We start from the raw sequence: 25284 nt of genomic DNA, 5'->3' as shown, positions 1-25284 counted from the left end.
CACGTCACCCAGTATGTCTAACCTTTAACAACTGTATTTCTCACTAATAAGACACGTTACTCAGTATGTCTAACCTTCAACAACTGTATTTCTCACTAATAAGACACGTTACTCAGTATGTCTAACCTTCAACAACCGTATTTCTCACTAAGTAACAAGACACGTCACCCAGTATGTCTAACCTTTAACAACCGTATTTCTCACTAAGTAACAAGATACATCACCCAGTATGTCTAACCTTTAACAACTGTATTTCTCACTAATAAGACACGTTACTCAGTATGTCTAACCTTCAACAACTGTATTTCTCACTAAGTAACAAGACACGTTACTCAATATATCTGACCTTCAACAACTGTATTTCTCACTAATAAGACACGTCACTCAGTATGTCTAACCTTCAACAACTGTATTTCTCACTAAGTAACAAGACACGTCACTCAGTATGTCTAACCTTCAACAACTGTATTTCTCACTAAGTAACAAGACACGTTACTCAATATATCTGACCTTCAACAACTGTATTTCTCACTAAGTAACAAGACACGTTACTCAATATATCTGACCTTCAACAACTGTATTTCTCACTAATAAGACACGTCACTCAGTATGTCTAACCTTCAACAACTGTATTTCTCACTAAGTAACAAGTTACCCAGTATGTCTAGCTCTTCAAGCATGTAATAAATAAAAGCTTACATGAAGCAGGTTTGGGAGTTCTTAAAAAAAAGTTTAATATATTAATCCTATAAAAATGTTTTAAAAAATACTCTGACTTAATAAAAGAAATTTAAAAAATCAAAACAAATATTAAACATAAATAAACAGAAAACAAAACAAACCATTCATGCAATTATCAATAATACATTTATACACATATGTGTGTGTAAATATATGGTACCCTTTTAGTAAACCAACATCTCAACAATAATACCTATATAAAATAATTGTTATATTAAGTAGTGCAATTTATGACAGATTATAACTGATTCTCTTCTGACTAAGTTCATATTAGTATACGAAATCATAAAGTTGTAATTTACAAGTTAAATGTACACAATGTGTATTTCTAAAAATAAAGTACTTTTGATGTAAAAAGTACATTTTAAACTAATCATAATAAAAGCACACATGTTGGTTATCCTTTGCTCAGTGCTTGCCACTTGATTTCAAAACTTTTTTGAGTTTGTTTTACAAATTACAGATTTGTGTTTTGGACAAGAGTAAGCTCGCAAGAGAACTGGTTTAGTTGTATGCAAAAATGACTGATGCAAAGTATTATGGAAGAATGGCGTGTGCCGAATGCTCATAGTTTGTGTAGCAAAACGAGTTTGTGGTGCACGCTCCACGAGGGGTGAAGAAGGTGGAGATGATGGCTTACGTGTTCCAGTGGACTTGTGTAAGTTCTGCCACTTGGCCAAGTACTGGTGAGGTTTCCTGCCACTATAATCTCGAATGCATGGGTCAGCATCTGAAATAAAAACAGACAAACTCAAACTTATTCAATCTCATTTACATAACTAGAACACTGAGTCGTTAGAGGTTCATCAGCAGATGTAGTTCCACAAAATCATCAGTATAGAAACACTCTAATTATTTTCCTGTGCACCACTTTTGGAGTTACCTGTAACTTTAAGGAAAACTTCATCATTAAATTAAAGCAAAAAACTGTCAGGAAAAGTTTAAGCAAATCTATCAGTTTAAATTTTTCTGTGAACTTTACAAAGGTAAATTGTGTTGAGCTCTGAGCTACTTGTACCACCCATTGCAAAGATTAATTATTGAGAATTTATCCACTCAACAATAATATATGGTAAATCTACATTTTTATTAGTAACATAATATTTTGAAATGTAAACAACAGTGTGATTAATTCCTAACAATTTGGTGTAGAATATTCTGCTTGTGAAACAAAATTTGGCATCATGAATATCTATGTTTGTTCTCTCGTCATTTTAAATGTGAATGTTGAGCTTTGTCTGCATGTGCATCTTTTCAAATGACACACTCAAAAAGACACTACGTTTGCAGTATATACAAGATTATTCACTATGCATTTAGTACAAAAACTGGTACACTGGCTTAATGGAAGAAATTAAGGAAATCAAAATATCAAATTTATTAAAAACAAAGCAGATAAAATAATACATGTTCCACTACAACTTGTCACATTATGAATTACAGTTCAAATTTACATCTCATGTGCAGTATTTACACAATTTTCATTAGTTCTTCTGGATTTGAATAAGTAACTTATATAAATATTATATTCGTAGATCTATTGACAATGGAGAAGCCTACTTCATAAAGGTCTGTACATTTATAAATGCAAAGCAAGTGCATTTTGAAACTCTATAGGTCAAATCAGCATAATTTCTAATATTTGATATTGTACAATTTTGGACACACAAAACTTATATAAAGGTAGTCTCTATGCATAATTTGGATGTCATTAATAGTTTTAGTTTTTTTAGAGCCTCAGACTCAAAAGAGAAAATAAAAATGCAAATAAGGAGTAGAAAATTAGTTCAGTTCTTGTAGCAAAACTTATGCACATAGAAAAATACAGAGCAATGTTTCACAGACAACTCATCATCAGATAAGTTACCTTTTGTATGACTTTTAAAGCAGTGTAAATATGTGCAAATATATTGGTTTATTTATTTTGAATTTTGTGCAAAGCTACACAAGGGCTATCTACACTAGACGTCCCTAATTTAGCAGTGTAAGACTGGAGGGAAGGCAGCTAGCCATCACCACCCACTGCCAACTCTCAGACCACTCTTTTACTAATGAATAGTGGGATTGACTGTCACATTATAATGTCCCCATGGCTGAAAGGACAAGCATGTTTGGTATGGCAGAGATTTTAAACCTGTGACCCCTCAGATAATGAGTCATGTGCTTTAACCACCTGACCATGCCTGGACGTGCAAATAGAATATAGATATGCATGTGGTAGTATTAATAATTACATAAGACTACAACACATAGTTGCATTTTACATAAAAAGATTCACATTTGCAACTGATTTAAATACATTATGAAAAGAGGAATGGTTAACAAATAAATGTAGTGAATTGTGTGTAGCACACGTAAATTATTTTACTTTTCACATGAGAGAACATACGTGATACTACATTTAAATGATCCAGAACCATAGGTAACTTAATTGACAGTAATTTAACACTTCCTTGACCAAAATTCTAGGTTAAACTTATGTATGTTTGCATACTATATCTTTTCTTACCCTTTTGCCTTCAAGCCATTCTCATCTATCTCTAATTTTCAGGTTTTAATTCCAAATGAAATTCATGCATTGGTCAAAAGAATCTATGCTCACAGTGATGTATAGCTGTCCAGAAACAGTTTCATACAAACCAATTAACAAGTAGTTATGGTTTCAGTTTGATAGAAAACTGAAAAAGCAGTAATCAGACGAGCCTTAGTTATAATAATTAAGTAATGTAAAGTGCCACGATTGGATTCTGACAGCAGCTCTTTGCCAGTTTCTAACTTGTACAACTATTCTGTAACTCTCTAACCGATCCAGATTTCTTCTACATCTCTAGGTCCACAATGGATATACTACAGTCTTCAACATATCCAATGCGCAAATTCCTTGTATGTATTTATGCTATCCATTACATAGTCTAGCAACATTTGTAATGAAAAATGTATAATGTCAGAAGAAAAAAATTGTACTAAACAATAACTCTGCTGCAGATTTAACTAAGCTTATAGAAGATGTGTTACAGTTATTAATAAACCTATTGGAAGAATTGTTATTGTAGTTGTATAGGTAAAAATATGTCTAAAAGAATATCTTGAGGTATCATTGTAGTTTCAATGTTATTGAACATAACAGAATGTTTAATTAATGAACATATTGCCATTCAAAATTGTTTCAGAAATGTTGATGTGGATGAGCAGATGAAAAGCTTGTTTTACAATTACTTCTCTGTTTCTGTTAAACAGATTCTGAGTGAATTTATTTGTTACAAACAAAAACCTCCTTGAGGTGACTTGTGTGATTAATCCACAAATGCATAACCTCGCATTAAACAATTTATTTCTAACTGGTGTGCAGATGAACCCACACAACCATGTCCATGGCAGATGGTTACACAAAGTAACACAATACAATCACATGTTAATCATACAAAAACCCTTTGCACTAAATCAAAAATTCAAAACAAGATTAAACTTTCATTATATGCTAAAAGCACAAGACAAAAATGAATATCCTTTAAATAAAAATTTTAAAAAGATGTCTCACTATTGCAAAAAATACAAAAGTCATTTGACATGAAATGAAAACCACAGCATAAAACAACCCTTTTACATTACAATACCAAAAATGCAAAATCTAAAGTAAACCCTTTATCAAACCAAAGTATATAATAAGACTTGTATGAGAAAAGGAAAACAAATTAACCCTTTAATGACAATCAATTTACAGAACCAAAACACAAGACAAGAAACTCTTCACTAAAGACTATTAGCATACAATTATAAATTATCAGTATTCCACTCACCATGGAACCCCAGAATTTCATGTTGCAAGTCCACAAACTTACTATTGACCTACAAGGGGACATATATATATGTGTGTGTGTGTGTGTGTGTGTGTGTGTGTGTATTTAACAAAATGGGAAAGAAAACAACATACAACCTGCATCAATTATGTAAGTTGTACTGCAGGTAAGTTTGATTTCAAATAAGCTCACCACTGTTATCACACTGAAGAGACTATAGACCCTACTGACATAGTTATTTTGATGTTTGAGTCCTCTGACTATAGAGACAGCTATTGGCAGCCTCTGAGAAAGTCTGTACAGTAAAGGTCTCCATCAACTAAAGAACCTTTTCAAGAGTTATGTCTCTGGGTATTGGTAAGCCTAGTTTACCCTCATAGCTGCTTGAATCCTAGGTCACTCCTTTGACACTGTTAACATTAGTATGAAAACTACTAACATAGCTACCCTGTAACCCATCAATATTCCCTTCACAACTATATACTTTTTATACAAACAAAGTTTGAATATAGTAAGAAAGAAGTTGAGAGGTGTGGTTAAAACTGCAAGGAGTGGTTCCTACACAACTAACTGAATCACTCTATCCACCTCATGAGCACTAGCCTCTATCTTCTAACAAGATAAAGGCAACTTGAAACTAGCAATTTTGCAGGTGTTACTTTCTGGTTTCAGCTATACACTCACAGTTTTCACTTTCATGTATTTTAACATTACCTTTCACTGAAAACAAGTTAAAAAAGTGCTTAGTTAAAAGTGGGTGCTTCTAAAATACTTTAACTACTGCCTGTGATTCTTGGTCTTAAATTCAGGTCAAACACTGTTATAGACATATATTTCAATCTTACACATGGTCATGTATGCTATTAGCTCCAGGTCCCATGCCATTACTACGGTAACCAATACAAAAAATTAGCTCCACCAGCTATATCTCCATAGCTTCAGTATTATAATATGCTGCCATTTATAAGCTATTAAACTTGACACATCTTCTTGATATCAACAAGTAAATAATCATCTTCAGAATATATCTTTTTTGGCAAATATTACTTCAGCCTCTGTATACCAACACACACAAACCAAGGTAGGGTAAACACGATATTCCACAGTAAAATACATTTAAATTCTAAAACCAACAAACACCAGTAACTGAGCTATCGCAATATTGTACTGCTATTTGTAAGTTGACCCACTAGCTACAAGTGATATCACAGAAAAAAAATAAAAAAATGCTGGCAAAATACAGTGAAAGAAGGACTATTCTATTTTGTTTGATAACAACCTTATTCATATTCAGGTTGTTATGACAAAACACAAATCCCTCACTGGACACAAATACTCATGTGTACTGGAAATATCTTGCATGCTTCATGCATTCTACTCCATAGAAATTCAGCTACTATATTGCTATACAGGTAAAGTAATTTTTGTAAAGTGCCAAACAAACATTTATTAATAGTTTAAAAAGTATGAATTGCAAAGCCCTTTCAGATGATTTTTTAACCTCCTTGAGATCAACATTAGTCATTCAAACTGTTGATATACTTGGCATTAACATCTTCAAACAAAAGTCACCCTAACTGTGTAATACTCAAACAGTTATCATCTGTTATCCTGTAGATATCTTTAAGTGGAACTCATTGATAGGTTCAGAAAGTAAGGGTTTCAAAGCCTCTTTGGTCAAATTAATCTTATGGTTAATAAATGGTCCTAACTTTGAAATAATCATGTGGTAATCATGTAGCGTATTACTTACATTTCACTGAGAAACATCGCTTGACAGTTCTGAAAAAGAGAAAGGAGTGACATTTACTTCCAGACATTGATTTTACAATTATTCTGGTCTAGCAGTTAGTCCTAACTATATTAGTCAGGAGATCAGCCCATCAGAAGGCACTATATTCTCTGATTCATTTCATACAACCAGATGAGTCCTCTGCACAACTTCCTTCTTGAGATAATTTGAAACACTATTCTCATATTCATCTGGTTTGTTAATATCCTCTGATTCCTGGTCTAGTCAGTGCATAAAAAAATTGTCAATTCTGTACCTCTTAGCTTATTGATGCATTCAATGCACACCATGATTAAAGTAATTTGAAATTGTTCAGCTAGAAATGAGTTGCTTCTGTGTCAAATGCACATACAAAAGCCATACCTAATCTCCACATTGCAATGTTCATTCCTTAATTGCTTTATCCTAATATTTCTCAATGACTTTCTCAGCTATTGATGCATAAACCTGCACATATCAACTGATGCAGACCTTAACCACTCCACATATTCTTGAAAAGGTGTGCCATACACCCCACCTAGAGAGAGGTACATTTCATGAGCAAACAGTAGCATGCTTTTTTCAAACAACCAGATTATCTCTGTTCTGCTGCAAGGTACTTCATCACAACAGCAGCAACTGTTTGTTCCAGTTTATTCTGTTTGGATTAATAAACTTTTCAAGCATTGACTTGATAGTTTGTATTATCCATTCTGATGAACTATTAGACTTAAAAGGACAATGTAAAGTGCACACTTTATCACAGAACTTTATACAACTCAGAGAACAGCTAGTTAGTGAAATTAGATTCTTGTACATTGTGAATTTCTTCATATGCATCAAACTGGGTTATTCAGAGCTCTGTCAGTGCATCAGTGACAGATTGTAATGATGTATTTGTCAATGGTCTACTTAGTAAAATAAATAACAACAAGCACATACTAATTACCATCTTCAGTTTACTGAAGAAGATATCCATAGTTATTCTCAGTAAAGGAAATCCTACAACTCTCTCCTTGAGCTTATCCCATTTAAGTGGTTCTTCCTCTAAGCAGCACATACTATGTACTATTTACTTCATTGTTAAATGTCTTGACTCAAAAGTTACCAACAAAACTGTTGTTGCACATTAACACCCTGATGGACTCCAGTCCTTCATTATGCAGTCTGAAGTATTTCTTGCAAACAAACACTATAAATCATTAAATACAAAAAAGATTGTGAATCACATCTTGATGGGTTAAAAATATGGAACAGCAAACTTTTTTGCATTCCCACTTATTCATTCAAGTGCCACAGGTTACATGCACATGTAAATCCTAGATATGTGGGTGTAATGATTACCCTTTCCAAAGCTCTTGAAAATTAATTGTAGCATTCAACCTCTAGTGAAACATCTCCTACAATATGGCCTAACATTATTAAGTCAGAAATGGCTTTCACCTCCACATGGTATCCATGGTCAGAACATACATTGAACAGTCTTATCATATGGCAAAGTCTAATAGTGATTCTTTGTTTCCAAGTGATGCATTACAATAAAATTGTATTCTTGAAATATTGTGAACTAATATAATTTTTTTCCATTATTGAGCAACCTCAACAACAAATATTCCACATGAATGGTGAACTTTTCACTATACAGGTAGTATCAGTAAAATTTGATGAAGACCACAAATGCAAATTCTTTCTTTCTTCATCATAAAGTATTCAGGAGCCATCAGCTTACCAACACCACATGCAATTACAGATTCCACTCCTTTCTGCACCTTAGAAAACAGTATTCCAACTCTACTATCACTGGCATTAATATTCAAGAAGTTTTGTGATGGATATGAAAACAATGGGGTTTCAATTAAAGCAAGCTTCACCAGCTGAAATGCTTGGTTGTATTTTTCAGTCCAATTAAAATGTGTCAGCTTTAATTCAAGTTGATAGCAGTGTAGCAATCTTGGAAAAGTTAGCCACAAAACATTGATAACATAATGCGAAACCAAGGAAATAAAATTCCTTGTCTGGTCATGGGTTGAATACAATTTTAGACAACTGCAATATTTGCAGGTAAGTAAAAACTACACCTCAACCCACAGTGTGACTGAAGAATTTCAGCTACAGATCACATTTCCTTGGCATCAGTTTAAAGCCTGACTTTCTTATTTGCTCAGGTTTTCAACAACATATTCAAACATGTGACCAAACATCAAAAATCAATTCACATAAACCAGGCATCTTAACAACTGCAACCCCTTCTGTACAAGTTCCATTAGACTCTCAAAAGTGGCAACCAAATAGCACAGGTTCTATTACACGATGAAAAACTTGTAATAACCATCTCAAGTGTTGAAAGCCATCTTAGATCTATTTTCATCATCCAGTTTGATATACTGGATGGTATATCTAAAGTGCTGAACCACTGGACATTTTCAAAACCATTCTGAAATTTATCTGTCCACACACCTTGTGAAGTCTGCCCCTTTAACATTTACCACACCTCAGTACTAGCTACATTCCTAGTACTCCAGAGAAATTTGTACAACAATTATACTTGTTAATTGTTGACTTTTCAGCAAGGCCATTTGAGGTATCTTTGCACTAGCTATCTTTTTAATTTTTGAAATGACAGATTAAAGTGAAGGCAGTTAATTAGATCCACCTATACATTACCTCAAAGACTAATCAAATGATTGAATATAACTATCACTATTATATACAATTCTAAAATTTGAAACTTTTTGTTTTTGATGCTAACTGGACACAAACCATGAAATCTCAGATCCATGTAGCATGCTGACTACATGATTGGTCCAACAGTGGTTGTTTAATTAGAAATGTGCCATATGTATATATAAGATGGCAAGTTATGGTTCTTCAACCCAAACTGTTCATCTATCCACAAAAATACATTGCAATATTCAATCAAAAAGTCACTGAGCTGCTGTTACCATGTTGAATTCAAACTGCTTGCACAGTCACCAAATAGCAACTTCAGATACATTGGAAATTGTTTACTTGATACCTTGGTTACCCCACTTTGTTTATTATACCAACATTCATTCCAACAAGATGCTAAATCACTAAATGCTCATAATTTCCACTGGGAATACATTCTCTCTCAGATAGATAATTTGAGCTGATGCTTCCTGCTATCTGGATAAGAAACTATATTTCATGTGTTGGCTCTATCACCAAATTATACAGTGCTACTGCACCAAACCATATCCATGATAAATGATACAATGCCACTTGTGTATATAGAGGTACTGTGACTCCCTTTACAACATACACCCAGATGGGGTGGAGGTTTCACTAAAAGTGTCTAATACACAGCAATATCAACCATAGTCCTAGCAGCTTCTGTATCAACAAAAAATTATTTCTCACCCCTGTACCATCACTGGCACATGTCAAGTGCCATTCAACACAAGAAGGCTGGACTGACCACCAAACTTTTTTTACTTAAGCTGTTCACTACATTCCTCTAAGTCAGTAGCAACAGCTTGTTGATGACTTTCCTGAACTTGCTGTACAGTTCAGCAAAACCAATATGTTTGCCTATCTTGCTGCAAAATGAGATATAAATATCTTCTTTTAAAGTCACTCAGTTGCATGCATTTACAAAATGTCTTTGGCCATCCTTTTAAGAGCAATATTCAGGAAGGGACATCATCAGCATTGGCTATGGTACAAACATCATGGTGGGCCAAGTAAACCTTGCTCACTCACTGATATCTAGTGGTGCTGTGCCACAATGCTGGAATGAGTGGAATGTTAGTTTGCCTTCAAAATAACTAGAGTTTTACATGATGTACTAATTGGAGTTTTTTCCTTTTTATTTGCAACTTACTGGAAGAGATAACTCTGAACTTCATTCCAACAGTAACTGCCTCCATCAAAGTGAGATTTCCCACACCAAATTACCTCACCAGGTAGTTCCTCAGAAAAGAATGGTTAACATATCCTCATGATTTGCCAAAATCATTGCAGTATATGCCCTTCCATGAACGTGGTACAGGTCATCCATAAGTGACTAAGTTCTTGGTAGGTCCCTACTTTTGAGCTTTGGACTCAACCCAATGGATAACTCTGTTCTCTATCAAACATAAAATAAAGCACTAAATACCACATTCCTAACTTCAGTCATTCTAAGCAGAAAGCTATCTGAAGCACTCCAGTAAATGAACCAGATACCTTTTAGCCACACTCTTATATAAGAAAAGAGAACACACTAACTTACGTGCAACTGTGGTTGCACCACAAGCTGTTTCCTGTGGACTCTTGGCCAACAGCAGACTGAAAAGTTCTAAATACAAATGGTAGAGTGTGGTGAAAAAAATCAGTGACCCCTATTCTTGAACAAGCATTAGGTCCCTGCTTGTAGGCAGTATAACAACAAGTTACCATTTGCAGATCATTGATGGAATCTGCATGATTCTTGGTATCTTTGTGATCCTTGGTCACCCTGACAGTACTTATCCCATGGAGAGACTTATTACTGTCCCAAAGATTACTTTCTTCATCATTTAATGCTTGCAGTCTTGCTTACCAGAAAAACAGCTCAGACTGGCTACTGTTGTCCACCGGTGTTACTTACAGCTTTCTTGAATGGTATTTGGTAGCACTGTCTAATGCCAGGATTGAGCTACTCTTGTCAGCAAATGTCTGAGAGTCCTATAGAGATCACTCAATTCAGTTCTGCACTTACAAAACTGCACATCAATACAATGATTTTCAGTCATATGTTTCTTCTGTGTACTGGGACTGATTAGCAGTTCCCAGTGCACCAGGTTCTAATAATTATATATCCCAAGCCTGTGGTGATAATGGGAAAAACATAATTAACCTTTGCAGCATTAGCATAAGTCCAATGTAAAAAGAGAAGACTTTACTGAGACTTCACTCTTTGATAGATAATTACCTTCAAAAACAAAGCCACTTCCCACAGGTACAAAGTTTTAAACTTAATAATGCAAACGTTTAGACAAGCAGAGGAAAATAAAATCCTCTGGTTATCACAATAAAATATTATCTTTCATAATTACAGGTATTATTCTCAGGTACAGTGACTTTCTTTAAGGATTCACAGAATAACAGGAAGTTTCAGCAAAAAGGTCTTGTGGAAGTAAATTTGAGCTGTAAAATGTCTAACTGAATTATGAAAAATAGAGTGGGCACAATATAAAATACAGTAAAAAAAATAGAATAAGTTTACTTATGAAAGAATGGTGCCTTTGTTTTAGTTTCCAGAAATCATTGTGAAGAAGGAAATATCTGTTCAAACTGAGAAAACACAGCATTTTATAAACAAAACAATAATCATTGTTAGTCATTACTATCATAAAAAAATGTAAACTCAAGGTATCACCTGACCTGCCAGTAGTAAAGCTCACAACCTAATTTTACAGAGTATAAGTTTACAAAATATTCTCCACAAGGAAATGCACATGAATACACAGATGAATGACCCACAATAATATATAAAAATATTAACGTAACCGAAATTATGTTCTCATGTGAACATACTTTAGCATATTTTGGGAACAGATAGCCTTTCAGTAGCTTTTCATGAAATTCAGCAAACAAGATCATATTTGAGAAAACAAACAATCAGAAAATGGGCATTATTCTAATCTTCTAGATACAGTAAGGTTTCAACCATGGGTTAAACACTATAACTGTCTTAAGTATTACAAAACTAAATAAAACAATTCTGTTCTTCCAAATAAAAACTAACCAAATAAAATTAATTATATACAATACAGAGAATTCTGTTCTTCATTTGAACAGAAAAAACAGAATACATGTGTAATACAAATCATGATTACAACTGGAAAGGAATTTCATTCAATTTTCCATTCCTAACATAAGTTAACAAATCTTTCTAAAAATATTAAGATAAATGGATGGATATATAATAAGAAACTGTTATCTTTATTTCAGTAAAGTTAGATCTACAGGAGAATCCACCATAGTTGAATAAAATGGCAAAACAGTTATAACCAACTAGGTTGGTAATCACACTAGCTAGACCTCTTACACGTTTTATTACACTATATAACAGACATTTTAATGATATGTAATGATTTGTTATTAAAAGTCATTCACTTTGCTTTTAATTTACTGTGAATTTAAGAGATATCATAATTTAATAACTTTCCATTTGAATAAAAAGTTTTATGACGATACTGATTTTTGATGTTTCTACAATTACAAATTACAGATAAGATAAAACCTAAAACATAGAATCCATATTCTGAGTTACTGAAACCCAGAGCTTAGCCAGTATTACAATGTCTTGTAGAATTTCTAAGACAAACCCTTCAGGGACTGTGCTCTTGTTAAATTATTACCCTAAACGAATGTTTAACATCCTCAAATGTATATACAGCTTGACTATATACTATGATAGTACACAAACACTTCATTAGCATCATGTTAACATATAATTAAAACAACTACCTTTCAAAACAGTTCCATGTTGAGCTCTTACTGCTTTTAACTTGCATATCACTAATCACCTTTCAAAACAACATAGCTCCTGTCTTCATAAAAATAAAAAAACCTCAAACTTCCTTTCCAACCAGTGTATCTTTACATTCATGTGTCATGTCCACAAACTACATGATTCCACTTCTGACATTATCATTAAAAAATATGAAAATTAATGCCATAAAAAATAGCATCATTGGTAACTTAAAAATTCTTTTTTTGTTGTAATATGGTTTTAAAAACTTTAATAATAACAAAAATAGTTCCCATTTTTCTTAATTGTCCTTTAAATGTAGCTAAAAGCAGTTCTAAATTTTGAAACTTTGACACTTTCTGCAGTGGTAGAAATTTCAGATTTTTCCTTTAATATATGGATTTTTAAAAATAACTTAATTTAGAATTAAGTGACTATTATGGCCCTTTTCCCTAAACTGTACCTTCTGAAATCAATCTGTCATTTTAAGCAAGTCTAAGCTCTTTGTGTCACTGAATGTGAAAGAGTGAAATACCTCTAGAAATTACATATCATCATCTTACCAATTTTTTTCACATTTCAAATTTATCTTTTTTTTAAATGCATGTTGCACGTGTTCAACAGTGACTACAGAAGTACCACAAAAAGAAAAAAAAAAAAGAAACCCAACTAAAGAGTTGACAAATCAAAGCTTTATAAAAGACACTCACCCACACACAAAATTTAACTTGCCATTGTTTTTTATGGAACAAAATTACTTCAAATATCAATATCTGTTCATAATTTTTAATCAATCAAAGATTATATACACAATAATCTAAAGTCTGACATTATGATGGTACAGTAGCAGTGATGTAATAGTTAAATGTCTTTTACTAAAGATACATAAAATTAATATGTTTTCAACATTAAACTTTACTGATATCAATTAGCACTCATTTACTGCTCATCACATACTAGGAAATGCTCTAGGTATAAATAATTACTATCAACAAACTGTGATTCTTAAGCTTGTATTTTCTGATTAAGATTTATTATTACATTACCTGTTGGTGATATTTGTTTTTTAATGTTCCTATCCTATTATAACTATTTTTTACTGTTAATAGTAATTATTTATACTAAAAGTACAGAAGCTTTCACGATGTCGGGACAACTTTAGGTTTATGGACAATAATGAAAAATGTACATTAAAACTATTACATTTACTAACATATATGCTTGCTACTACAGTAAATGTCTGGCATATTTCAAGTAATAGTAAAGAAATCATATGTCAATAACTCTAGGTTTCAAAAACTGAAACCACAGTTTTCAATATGATATGGAAAATTATCTTTCCTATAGTTTGATAAAATGTAGATTTATTATTAACTAAACCAATGATAGTCAACCAAATAACTCAACTGATAGTAATCCTCAAATACAGGAATGAAAAGAATAACCTATAATTCAAGTGCTTTCAAAAAAAGGTTCACTGCTGAATTCAAACTGCTCGCACAGTCATCAACTGGGAACTCCAGATGTATTGGAAGTTGTTTACTTGATACCTTTCAAAAGGTCCACTTTTCAAAAACACTTGGATAATACAGTATCCTATATTTGTATTCAACTGATTTCTTGAACCGACATGTTTTGTTTTCTAACATCAGGAATGAACAGATTAATGGTCAGTCAAGCATTTGAGAAACAACAAAAAGCCAGGTTCATGACCTATAATGAGCATATGTAGTTAATACAGACAAACAATGAAGGCATCAACATGTGTCTATATATGAGTAATTAACTTACCATATGTGCTGGTCAGTAACTCCATGATTCCTTCATGCCCAGCCATTGCTGCAATGTGAAGTGCTGTGTAACCCTGGAATGAAAAATACATTTATTACATGCGTGTTTTATCACATGATGTGTAACTTCAAGCACCAGGTATGAACACACTTACGTACCCTTGTAATATCATATTAAGATATATGTTATTTATTAATATTGTGGTCTCTAGATAAATAAACACATAACAATATCCTTAAATTCCAGTGGAACATGGAGTTTTAAACTAATTTCTGCAGACTGCATGCTATATGTACAATCCTAGCATTGCTACACAACTCATAACATAAAAATTATAAAGAAAATACAACATTAATTTGAGAACAAATTTACAATGGTGGCTGTAACTGTACCATAATAATAACAACTACTGAAATATGTTCATAACAGTAATAAAGACCACAATGGCTACAGCTATATGATTTTGTAGCAAAACTCTTCAAACATACTGATTTATTCATAATAACAACAATGATTACTACAGCTACAAGACTTTAATAATAACAACTACTGAAATATGTTCATAACAGTAATAAAGACCACAATGGCTACAGCTATATGATTTTGTAACAAAACTCTTCAAACATACTGATTTATTCATAATAACAACAATGATTACTACAGCTACAAGACTTTAATAATAACAACTACTGAAATATGTTCATAACAGTAATGGCAGCTGTACAACTTTACCACAACAACAACAATTACTTAAGTTCATGCATTGTAATAAAGTCCACAATAGCTGCAGCAGTACAACTATTTACATATATTCATAACTAACTAGAGTACCACTCCCAAGGATGGAAGTTATGTAAGTTCATGGTTTATAAAAGGTTATCTTAAGATATGAAAAGTTGCTTCCCTTATATGCAACTGTAAAATGAAAAATGCAAAAAGCCCATAAAAAGTGCAAAATTCAAAATAAAAAAACTGAAAATTTGTACGTGTCTCCCCATGGATCCAATGAACCTCAACACCAAATGCAATGAGGGTCCATCTATAAAGAGTAAAGCAGTGGTAAAAACACCTATTAAAACAGCAAAATGCCAAACCAAAACTTATATGTATCTCCTCACAAACCCAATAAAACTTTCATGCAAAGATCCATCACCATGGGATGAATTAGTGGTTAAAAAAAAGCCAAAAAAAAAAAATAAATTTGTATGTACCTCCCCATGGACCCAATGACCCCCTATGCAAAATTTGGTGAATGTCTATCTACATCTTGTGTAGTAGTTACATGGACATACAGCAGGTATTATTATGTTTATACTGATAGCTAAACAACATAGTTGATATGCTTCCAGATTCTAAGATGGAGAAGGAGAGATGGGATTTGGAATAACCTTTCCAGGTTTAGAGGTCATTCTGTGCATGCTTGAACAAAATTCAGATCCATCTGTTTGGGCTGCTCTTAATGTTCACTTAGTTTATACACGATTTAATATGATATGCTCACACTCTTCATGGCCTTTCGTTTTGCTGCATATGAAGTAAGAAAATATTTGTGTCACTGCATTGTTTCATGATGGTTAAATATAATAAAACCACTCTTACTCAGTTTGAAGATTCTTAAAACTCAGTATGTGCGTGTTTATTAACTATTACATTTACATGTGTATTTGTCTACGTAAATAAGTCCATGTACATATATAGGCACTAAACAACCGTTCTGTTCAAAACCAACGGCATACTGTTTATATGGCATTTTGTCAAGACCTCTATAGTGTACAAGCACTGATGACGTCAACCGATCACCAAGAAGTCATCGAGAGCCCATCCCTTACTTCTTAAAAAAGCACGTTAGAGCAACAGACGTGACATGTAATGGGTTAGAAGCTGTTGCAGGCAACATTCTAATCAAGCCAATATTTTCACACACAGTGTGTGTATCTCACTCAGCTGTCACTTTCCTAGGAGTGCATACAAACTGGGCCACAAGAGCACAAAGAGCTCTTACGTTACAATAATGATTACTATCTGCGCTAGGACTAATCCCCTGCGACGGCAGTGAGCCCGCGTGCCATCCGTTCCCAGCTGACAGCTCGACTTGACAGATACTGCATGCCAAATGAAACTCGGAGCAAGCAACGATCTAAGAGGCTGTCAAAAATCTTATGAAATACGCCGATGGCTTCAAATTGATTAATAACTTGAAACGACTCACATCAAAATGAAAACGTGCGAGATAAAAAAAAAAAAGGTCAAAGAATTATTTAAATGACAAAATTCAAGAGTGTAAAATTAGAGAGAATTTCCCCTTTCTCTTTTACATTAAAATTATAGTAATTAGAGGTAATCAACCAAGAGTAAAGCGAACCAAAAATTTAGTAATTCGATTTAATCAGCATAGGGTAAAGCGAACACTTTATACACTTTTTTATTGCTCAATATAATCGAGTCTATGTTCTGATACCCTAAAACTAACGTTAGGGTAAACGTAACGTCACAATCAAGACAATACAGTGAGAAATATCTCTCATACACACACACACAAATTATAACAATATTTTTTGGACTCGCATATTTATCAAAAACATTATTCTAAGGGTGCACAACAGCATTTATAGGAAGAGTGATTTGTGTTCGCATAAAACTACACTATGAGCTATTCCTGTTCTGTCTTCCACGTTGCAAGTCCGTCATCTTACCACTGATTCAACATGGGACAAAAGTTCAATTGCTGAACAACAACAAAAAATACCGAACAACTGTCGTCACCACGAGAAGGTAAACAATATCAAATATTGGTTACCGATTACCTAAAAGCGAGTAAACATAGCGTAATTATACAAATGTACGAGATTCGTCAAACTACTCTTGAAGTTGAACGACATTGTTTTAGAATATCATTAAACTATATTTTTTACTGTACAACTAAGCACCTAACATACATAATATTTCAGTTTTACTCAATACTGCACTAGAACATGTTTCTGATCTTAGTAGACTAGAAACGATTCAATATTTATGATTTTTGAGCCGTTCGTGGACGACGTATGTATTGTTTATTTGTTTTTTTAATTTCGCGCAAAGCTACTGGAGGGCTATCTGCGCTAGCCGTCCCTAATTTAGCACCACCCACCACCAACTCTTGGACTACTCTTTTACCAACGAATAGTGGGATTGACCGTAACATTATAACGCCCCCACGGCTAGGAGGGCGAGCATGTTTGATGCGACCGGGATTCGAACCCGCGACCCTCGGACTACGAGTCGAACGCCTTAACACGCTTGGCCATGCCGGGCCCACGACGTTTAAACATCACTAGCATTTACCTTTAGAAGTTGATTTTTTACTTGTGACTTTGAATAACAGTAAACATCACATAGATTACACACTTTAGCATTAAAGTTAAAATAACTAGAAAGTGTCTAATATCTTATGTCATACAGCTAATAAGTTTGTATTACGTAAGAAAATAATAATATATACTTTTACTAACAATGACAGTTTATCTAACAGTGTAACATGGAATTTTCAATCTGAACGTCAATTTACACACACACATAAGCTAAACAGAGTTAGAGAACCTTAAGACTAGCACTTAGACATTGTTTGCTTATGGCAAAGTTACTATCTGTGCACGTAGGTTAAATAGACTGATTAGAGGACCTTAGGACTAGCAGTTAGACACTGTTTGTTCATGGCAAAGTTACTAATATTATTTGCTGTCATTCCTAATTTCCAACAGTTGACAAAAGGGAAAACAAACAACTGGCAGTACCCCCTCACAAACTCTCGAGATACTATTTACCAATGAATAGTGGGATTGATTGTAACCCTATAACGTCCCCACAGTTAAAATAACAAGCATGTTCGGTGGTGGGTTTTGTTCCTGTGATTCAAAGATAGCAAACTGAAAGCCATAACCACCAAACTGTGGCAGACCACAATGGCAGTTGTCCTTAATTCTGATCTACTGACCAGAGAGAAGGTAGCTAGTCAGAAGCACCCACACTTAAAATACGAAGTGTGTTTGGCGGTATCACAGCTTGAACCCTGATGTTACACACTGCAGACCTATACGTTAACTACTAAGTCACGTCTGCCACATTCTACTGGTATATAAAAAAAAGAAAAACAAGATTGTTGCGATAATAACATATCAAACGTGACTCAGTGAATATTATGGTTTATAGCATTGGTGGTGATAAATAGTGTTAATAACTTGCAATCGTAAAACAATCTTTGGGTTAATATAATGTTTAGTGCGAATACAGATTAAGTTGGGTACACATTTTTCTTTATCAAAAATGATCACAGTGGGGTCGGCAGTGGTTTTACAAATTTACAATGCTAAAACCCAGGGTTCGATTCTTCGCGACTGACACATTGTAAAAACAGCAACAACTTTATCAAAAGCTATAAAATATTATCTTTACAAAGACTGGAAATGTACTTACCCCCTGGGTTAGAAATGGAAGTCAGGTTATGGTGAAACAAATACAAGATGTTCACGAAGAAGGCATAGAGAAGAGAGAACATACACTTTATAAATTTAAACTGTTGGGAAAGTTGACTACAGTTACACAGAAATATTTTCAAATCAATTTTGGTTCTATTTCTAGGCTTTAGACATTTCAAGTAACGAAAAAGTTTCATAAGAAACAGCACTTTGATGTAGCAGTTGCTATCCTGATTTCATTATAACAGTTTATAAGTCAAGCAAAATTGTTGAATTAATTTAGAATATTTTGGCCTAAGATAAATTTCAAGATAATATAAGCATAACTGCACACGGAAATTCTCATTACGACCATGATTTTGTGTGATATTTTTTTTAAAGGAAAATAGTGGAAGAGTTCTCACTTTACCAATGTTATACAATCTATCTGCCACTTAAAACAATACTTCGCTACACAGGTATATTAAGGTAAATGAAGGAGTAAGCTTTCATTTAATATCTTTTATATGTATAATATTTAAGTGTTCGTTACCTCAATGAAACTTACGTATTTAATATGTAGGTTCTGTTGTTTAATTTCACTGCCCTATAAATGTAATACTAATTTCTCCAAATAACACTTGTTGTTAGCAGTAACCACATTTATAATTACATAAACACTCCATCTTATGACAAAAACATTCTGCAACACACAAGAGAAGATTGCCCTGCATGATTTTGACTTTTAAAGATCAAGATATGGTTGTCTTTAACTACCATAAGCTTTAACATCTTTTTAAGTGTTGCCCATAATTATGATAAACCATTGCATCATTGTATTTTATGCTGTGTACACTTTATGTGATTCATTCTTTAGTGTTAACTAACATTAACAATTCAAAATATCATTCAAGATGGCTGGTGTGGGAAGAAACACTTTTACCACAATAGAGACCAACATTTTGACCTTCTTAGGTCATTTTCAGGTTTGTTAACCTGAAATGTTGTTCTCTGCTTTATTTTGATAAAAGTGTTAATACCCATACCAGCTGTCCTGAGATACATTTCTACTTCAAGTGTGTTTTCTCTTCAATATGAAGAATATGACTCACTTTTATCACATTTTGACTCAGTTGGACAACGGTTAAATGCATATACACACATCCTGTCAAGAACTTTATTACATGATGATTTCAACATTCACATTGTTAGAACAAAATAAGCTAAAGTTATGTCTATTCTCTGTTTACATAAAACAATGAAACTATACTTACACTCTGGGCCATGAAAACAAAACAAAAATTCCACGTTGAGTAGCAACAAACACACGAACATCAATCGTACAAAAAAAACAAAAACGTACAATGAGTGTGAATTTATAAAAACGATAAGATGTGAAAAAATAACACAAAATATTATTATTCAATTAAAGTGGTTTCCACTTACCTTCCAAAAACAAAACTGTGTTTTAATTATACTAATTACCCTTTCTGTAAGGTTAACGGTTTTTTAAATCTCTTCTACACTAAGCACGTTATCAACATGGTAAAACTATAGTTACTTTTGTCTGTTACAGTATTACCATGATGATCTGCAAAATTCATGATCTGATCACTATGGTAATCACATATAGTATTAATACTAATATGAGAACATTCACTACTCTTTGTTGTTTAATGAAGCTAACAGTAAATTCATGTAATAATAGTTTGTTTGATATGTAATATTAAAGCAGTAATATTACACATTCTGTAGATTCACAATTGTGTATTTCTGTAACATCTACTTAAATATTCCCACAAAAACATAGCATTAATTGACTACACTTACCATCAGCTTAAACAATATCACATGTAGCAGTTTATCTTTTATTAAAAATGGAATAGCTTCATAAAGAACACTTTATATATCATGATATTTTAATAAACAATGCTTAAGAAAACATGACCTTTGACATAGTAATGAGAAGAGTTGTAATGATATTCTTTACTTAAGGGAATGTTACCTTTTTAATACTAATATCATACTACACGAATCACTGCCTTATCATTTGTCCTACAGACTGTTACTTCTTTAACATGAATATCACACTACAAGAACCCACTGCCTTATCATCATGTCTTATATGTTGTTACCTCTTTAACACTAATATCACACTACCAGAACCACTTTCAAAAGTTGATTTACACCATTTACTCATCACAAGTAGGCCTAACATTGCATCTACAAAGATTAAATACAGTTGATAAGTAAGTTATTCTTTAAAATTAAAAACATTTTTTATTCATAAATAAGAGGAATTCTACTAAACTGCTTAAATTATTAACCAGAAATTTAATACAGTGGAGTAAAACCATTACACAATGTACCTGAAATACTTAACAACCCGTACTAATACCATCATTAAAAACATTATTAATAATTAAGAAATTAACAATTTTTAAACAGAACCAATAAGTTTATCAATAATACACAGCTTTCAGCACTGGGTGAAAGAATTAAAATCTCACTTTGTGTTTCATAACTTTCTTATATTTTTCTATCTTTAGCCTGGCTAGTATTGTACAGCACAGGTAGCATTATTTAGTACTCAAAATAATACTAACTTACCGTTCTAATATTGGTGTCAACTTGATGGACCCCTGCAATCAGTTTAATAATATCAGCATTTCCGTGTTTAGCAGCCCAGTGAAGAGCAGTCTGTGACAAAAATATTTAGTAAACAGTAAATATCAAGAGTACCTTGTGAGTAAACAAGTCAATAATTAGACTGTTATTTGAATATGACAGGTGTAAAACACTTCCTTCTGGTGAAATTAATACATGCTTTATTAAACTCTCAGGATAACAAGAAAAGTTGCTACCAAAACATGCAAAATCTGATACAGCAGATATACAGCCTTGGGTCTTTACTGAAGTGAAAGATAAAAACAAAACACACGTTTTTAAAAATCATTTTGGAAAGCTTACAACCCTATAAAGTAACAGCTTGACAATGATAATTATTTGTTTTTAGATGGTTGTTGCTCACACATTTTTATAAATTATTTTGGAGAACTTACAACCGAGAGAGCAACATCTTGACAATGATAATTGTTCTTAGAAGGTTGTTGTTCACACATTTTTATAAATTATTTTGGAGAACTTACAACCGAGAGAGCAACATCTTGACAATGATAATTGTTCTTAGAAGGTTGTTGTTCACACATTTTTATAAATTATTTTGGAGAACTTACAACCGAGAGAGCAACATCTTGACAATGATAATTGTTCTTAGAAGGTTGTTGTTCACACATTTTATAAATTATTTTGGAGAACTTACAACCGAGAGAGCAACATCTTGACAATGATAATTGTTCTTAGAAGGTTGTTGTTCACACATTTTATAAATTATTTTGGAGAACTTACAACCTTACAGAACAACAGCTTGTTAATGAAAAATATTTGTTTTTAGAAGGTTGCTGTTCAAAACAAACATCTGCAAGTCTCAATTAACTCGAGGAGAAATCCACAAAATAAAACTTGATTCAACATGTTTGCTTAGTTGCCTATACAATACTCACTATATTATTAATGAAACAGGTTTTTACATGAAAGTATACTACTGTAATACTATTATGTAATAACACTTAGTAAGGGTGGCATGCTAGTGTTAGGCTGTTAATTAGTAACAACTAATATCAAAGTTATAAAAAGATGTCACATATTGATAGCAGCATTTCTACATAATAAACAGATTTTCCTAAATAACAGTGAATGTATAAGACTGGCTGTAATGGTGCTTTATTATTTATTTATGATTGGGTATCATGCAAATTATCCAAGAGTGGATATCACAGTGCTCATCTAAGATTGGATGTTAGAGTGCTTGTCTCAGAATAGTCATCACAGTGTTAACTTGAGATTGGTAATCTAAAACCAGTTGGCAAAGTATTTGTCCCAAAATGATTATTAAATTGCTTGTTTCACAATGGGTGCCAGAGTGCTTTGTATCTAAGACCAACTGTAATAATACAACTGTTTGTTTGTTTTTTAATTTCTCGCAAAGCTACAGGAAGGCTATCTGCACTAGCTGTCCCTAATTTAGCAGTGTAAGTTTCACAAGTTTGAGATAATGACAAAGTACTAGAATGGAAGGTCTGTAATTATTTCTATTTTTTAAGCATTTTAACACAACTAAGTGACATAAGAGTAACACAAAAACACAAATGATTTTCTACAATCTGGTTGATTCAGTATTCTTGTTAGTTTTAACCAGTTTGGTGATTTTGAAACCAAGCGTCAAAAGTCAAGTCAATCACCATGCAACTCATATATGTCACTATTCATTTTATATTTTTGGCTTGAGCTTAATAACTATGTAAAAACCATATTTCAATGTCTGTGGTGGACAGACAATCCATTGTGTAACTTTGAGCTTAACAAACAAAAAAAATGTTGGCATTAAATATGGTTAATAAACAGTTTAATTTTCTTTACTTTTCTACCTTAAGCCTAATTTTTGGACTACATACACAAACTTGTTTTTTACTACTATAAAAAAACAACAATGATAAAACTATTATTTCACTATTATACTAAAGTTTTATTTTCTGTTTAAAATCAAAACTGCCAATAGGCTATCTGCACTGTGTCCACCACAGAGATTAAAGCATGAATTCTACCATTATATGCCCTTACATTTACTGACGAATTGGTAAAGACTGGAAACATTATCTTTAAATGTTCAAGTTTTTTCATCTGTTAACAGAACATAAAGAATGTTAGAGATACTCTATTATGTCATGATTGTAACAGAACATGTTCCACAACATTTACACTTAATTACTCAATGTTTGACAAGTTATTTTATGCAGGCCTAATCAGATATTCTATAAAACCTTTCAAGCAGAGTGGTATTTATAATAAGAATTATATTTTACAATGATAAAACTACATTTTTAAACCTATGTATACCTCATTAAACATTTTTCAAACACTTAATAGAAGTGCATTTATTTCTCAATCCCTATGCCAAAATTATTAGATTACAGCCTGAAATATCCTGGAATTAAAACAAATACTATTTCACATCTGGTAGTGGCTGAAGCTTTTTTAATAATGTACACATGCCACAAACTCTAAAGCAAATTAAATTTGTTTTTAGTTTGAATTTTGCACAAAGCTATATGAGGACTATCTGCACTAGCCATCCCTAATTAAACAGTATAAGAAAAGGCAGCCAGTTGTCTCCACCCACTAACAACTCTTAAATTACTCTTACCAATGAATAGTGCGATTGATCATCATATTATAACACCTCCACAGCTGAAAATGTGAGCATGTTTGGTGGGGTGGGGAATCAAAACAGTGTTATGTGACCTGACCATCTACAAATTAAAAGCAAAAATGAAGAATAGGATAAAAACTGGAACAGCCAATGCACCGACAACCAAAATCTTGTGAGCCTTCCATAAACTTTCCATCATTATTTCTTTCACATCCCAATTTCTTCTGCTATGTGCTTCATCAATAACTGTTAAGTACTGTTTGTGAGATATAAATGCTATACCTAACATCAACAAAGGACATACACATATAACAGTGTTGTGAGTGATGTCAAAGTATAACACACTGCTGTAAAAGCGTCACCTACCGAGCAAACATCACAGCCATTAGTTCATTCTCAACATGCAAGTCATATACACTCACAGCTCTAGAAAGTGGAGTTACAATCTTTTGATATGTGAGCTTTCCCTTTTCTTATCACAGCTGAATTTCAGAACCTGCAGCAGCTGTCTTTGCCTCTCTTGCACGATAGTTAGCTCGAAAAGATCGAGTGGTTTGGTCTCTCGCGTCTCATCACAGGTCAGTGTCAAGTGCTTTAAATATCTGAACGTGCACTGTACCATTAATCAAACTTACAATTACCAGCTCTCAGCTCTAAGCTTAAAATCTGTTGTCGTGGTCCAGCCAGTTTACTAAACTACATTACATAAAGTGAGAGAAACTTTTTTATTGGAAGCAGACGAATAATAATTAAAATTATGAATGCATTCTTTTCCTTTAAATTCGTACATTGTCACGTATGAGTCACATGATGAGAATAAGAAGGCTGGCAGGTATTTGAGGTTTAATGCTCCAAAGCACTAGGGCTACAGAATAATAAGGGTTAGTTTCTGATGTTCTATCATACTAGTTACCCGAAAAAAAATTCGTTTTGTGAACGGTAACATATGTTGTTATGAAAAAAACAACTGACCGAAAGAAGAATGACCGGCTGTTTTTCACAATGTTAAAGTCGGTATTCTAGCC

The 25284-nt window shown here is 33.0% G+C and overlaps 1 protein-coding gene across 7 annotated transcripts in view; it reads right to left on the bottom strand.

The window, feature by feature from the left end:
- LOC143250826 (ankyrin repeat domain-containing protein SOWAHC-like) overlaps positions 1–25284 on the bottom strand; it is a 151606-nt gene that overhangs the window by 27746 nt on the left and 98576 nt on the right. For 6 of the 7 annotated variants that reach the window (XR_013028369.1, XM_076501882.1, XM_076501880.1 and 3 more), the window contains 3 exons: positions 21601–21690; positions 14561–14633; positions 1382–1471 (listed from right to left, as the gene is read on the bottom strand). Coding sequence is in view for 5 of the 7 variants with exons in the window: in XM_076501882.1 (XP_076357997.1) it covers positions 1382–1471; positions 14561–14633; positions 21601–21690 (253 nt within the window). In the remaining 2 variants the exon portion in view is untranslated. Of the gene's footprint in view, positions 1–74; positions 1472–14560; positions 14634–21600; positions 21691–25284 lie in introns of all 7 variants that reach the window. The other variant, XR_013028368.1, reaches the window with a different exon arrangement.

This window comes from Tachypleus tridentatus, chromosome 5 (assembly GCF_004210375.1).
Source record: "Tachypleus tridentatus isolate NWPU-2018 chromosome 5, ASM421037v1, whole genome shotgun sequence".
NCBI classification, from domain to species: domain Eukaryota; kingdom Metazoa; phylum Arthropoda; class Merostomata; order Xiphosura; family Limulidae; genus Tachypleus; species Tachypleus tridentatus.
This window is presented reverse-complemented; position numbering and strand designations above follow the sequence as displayed.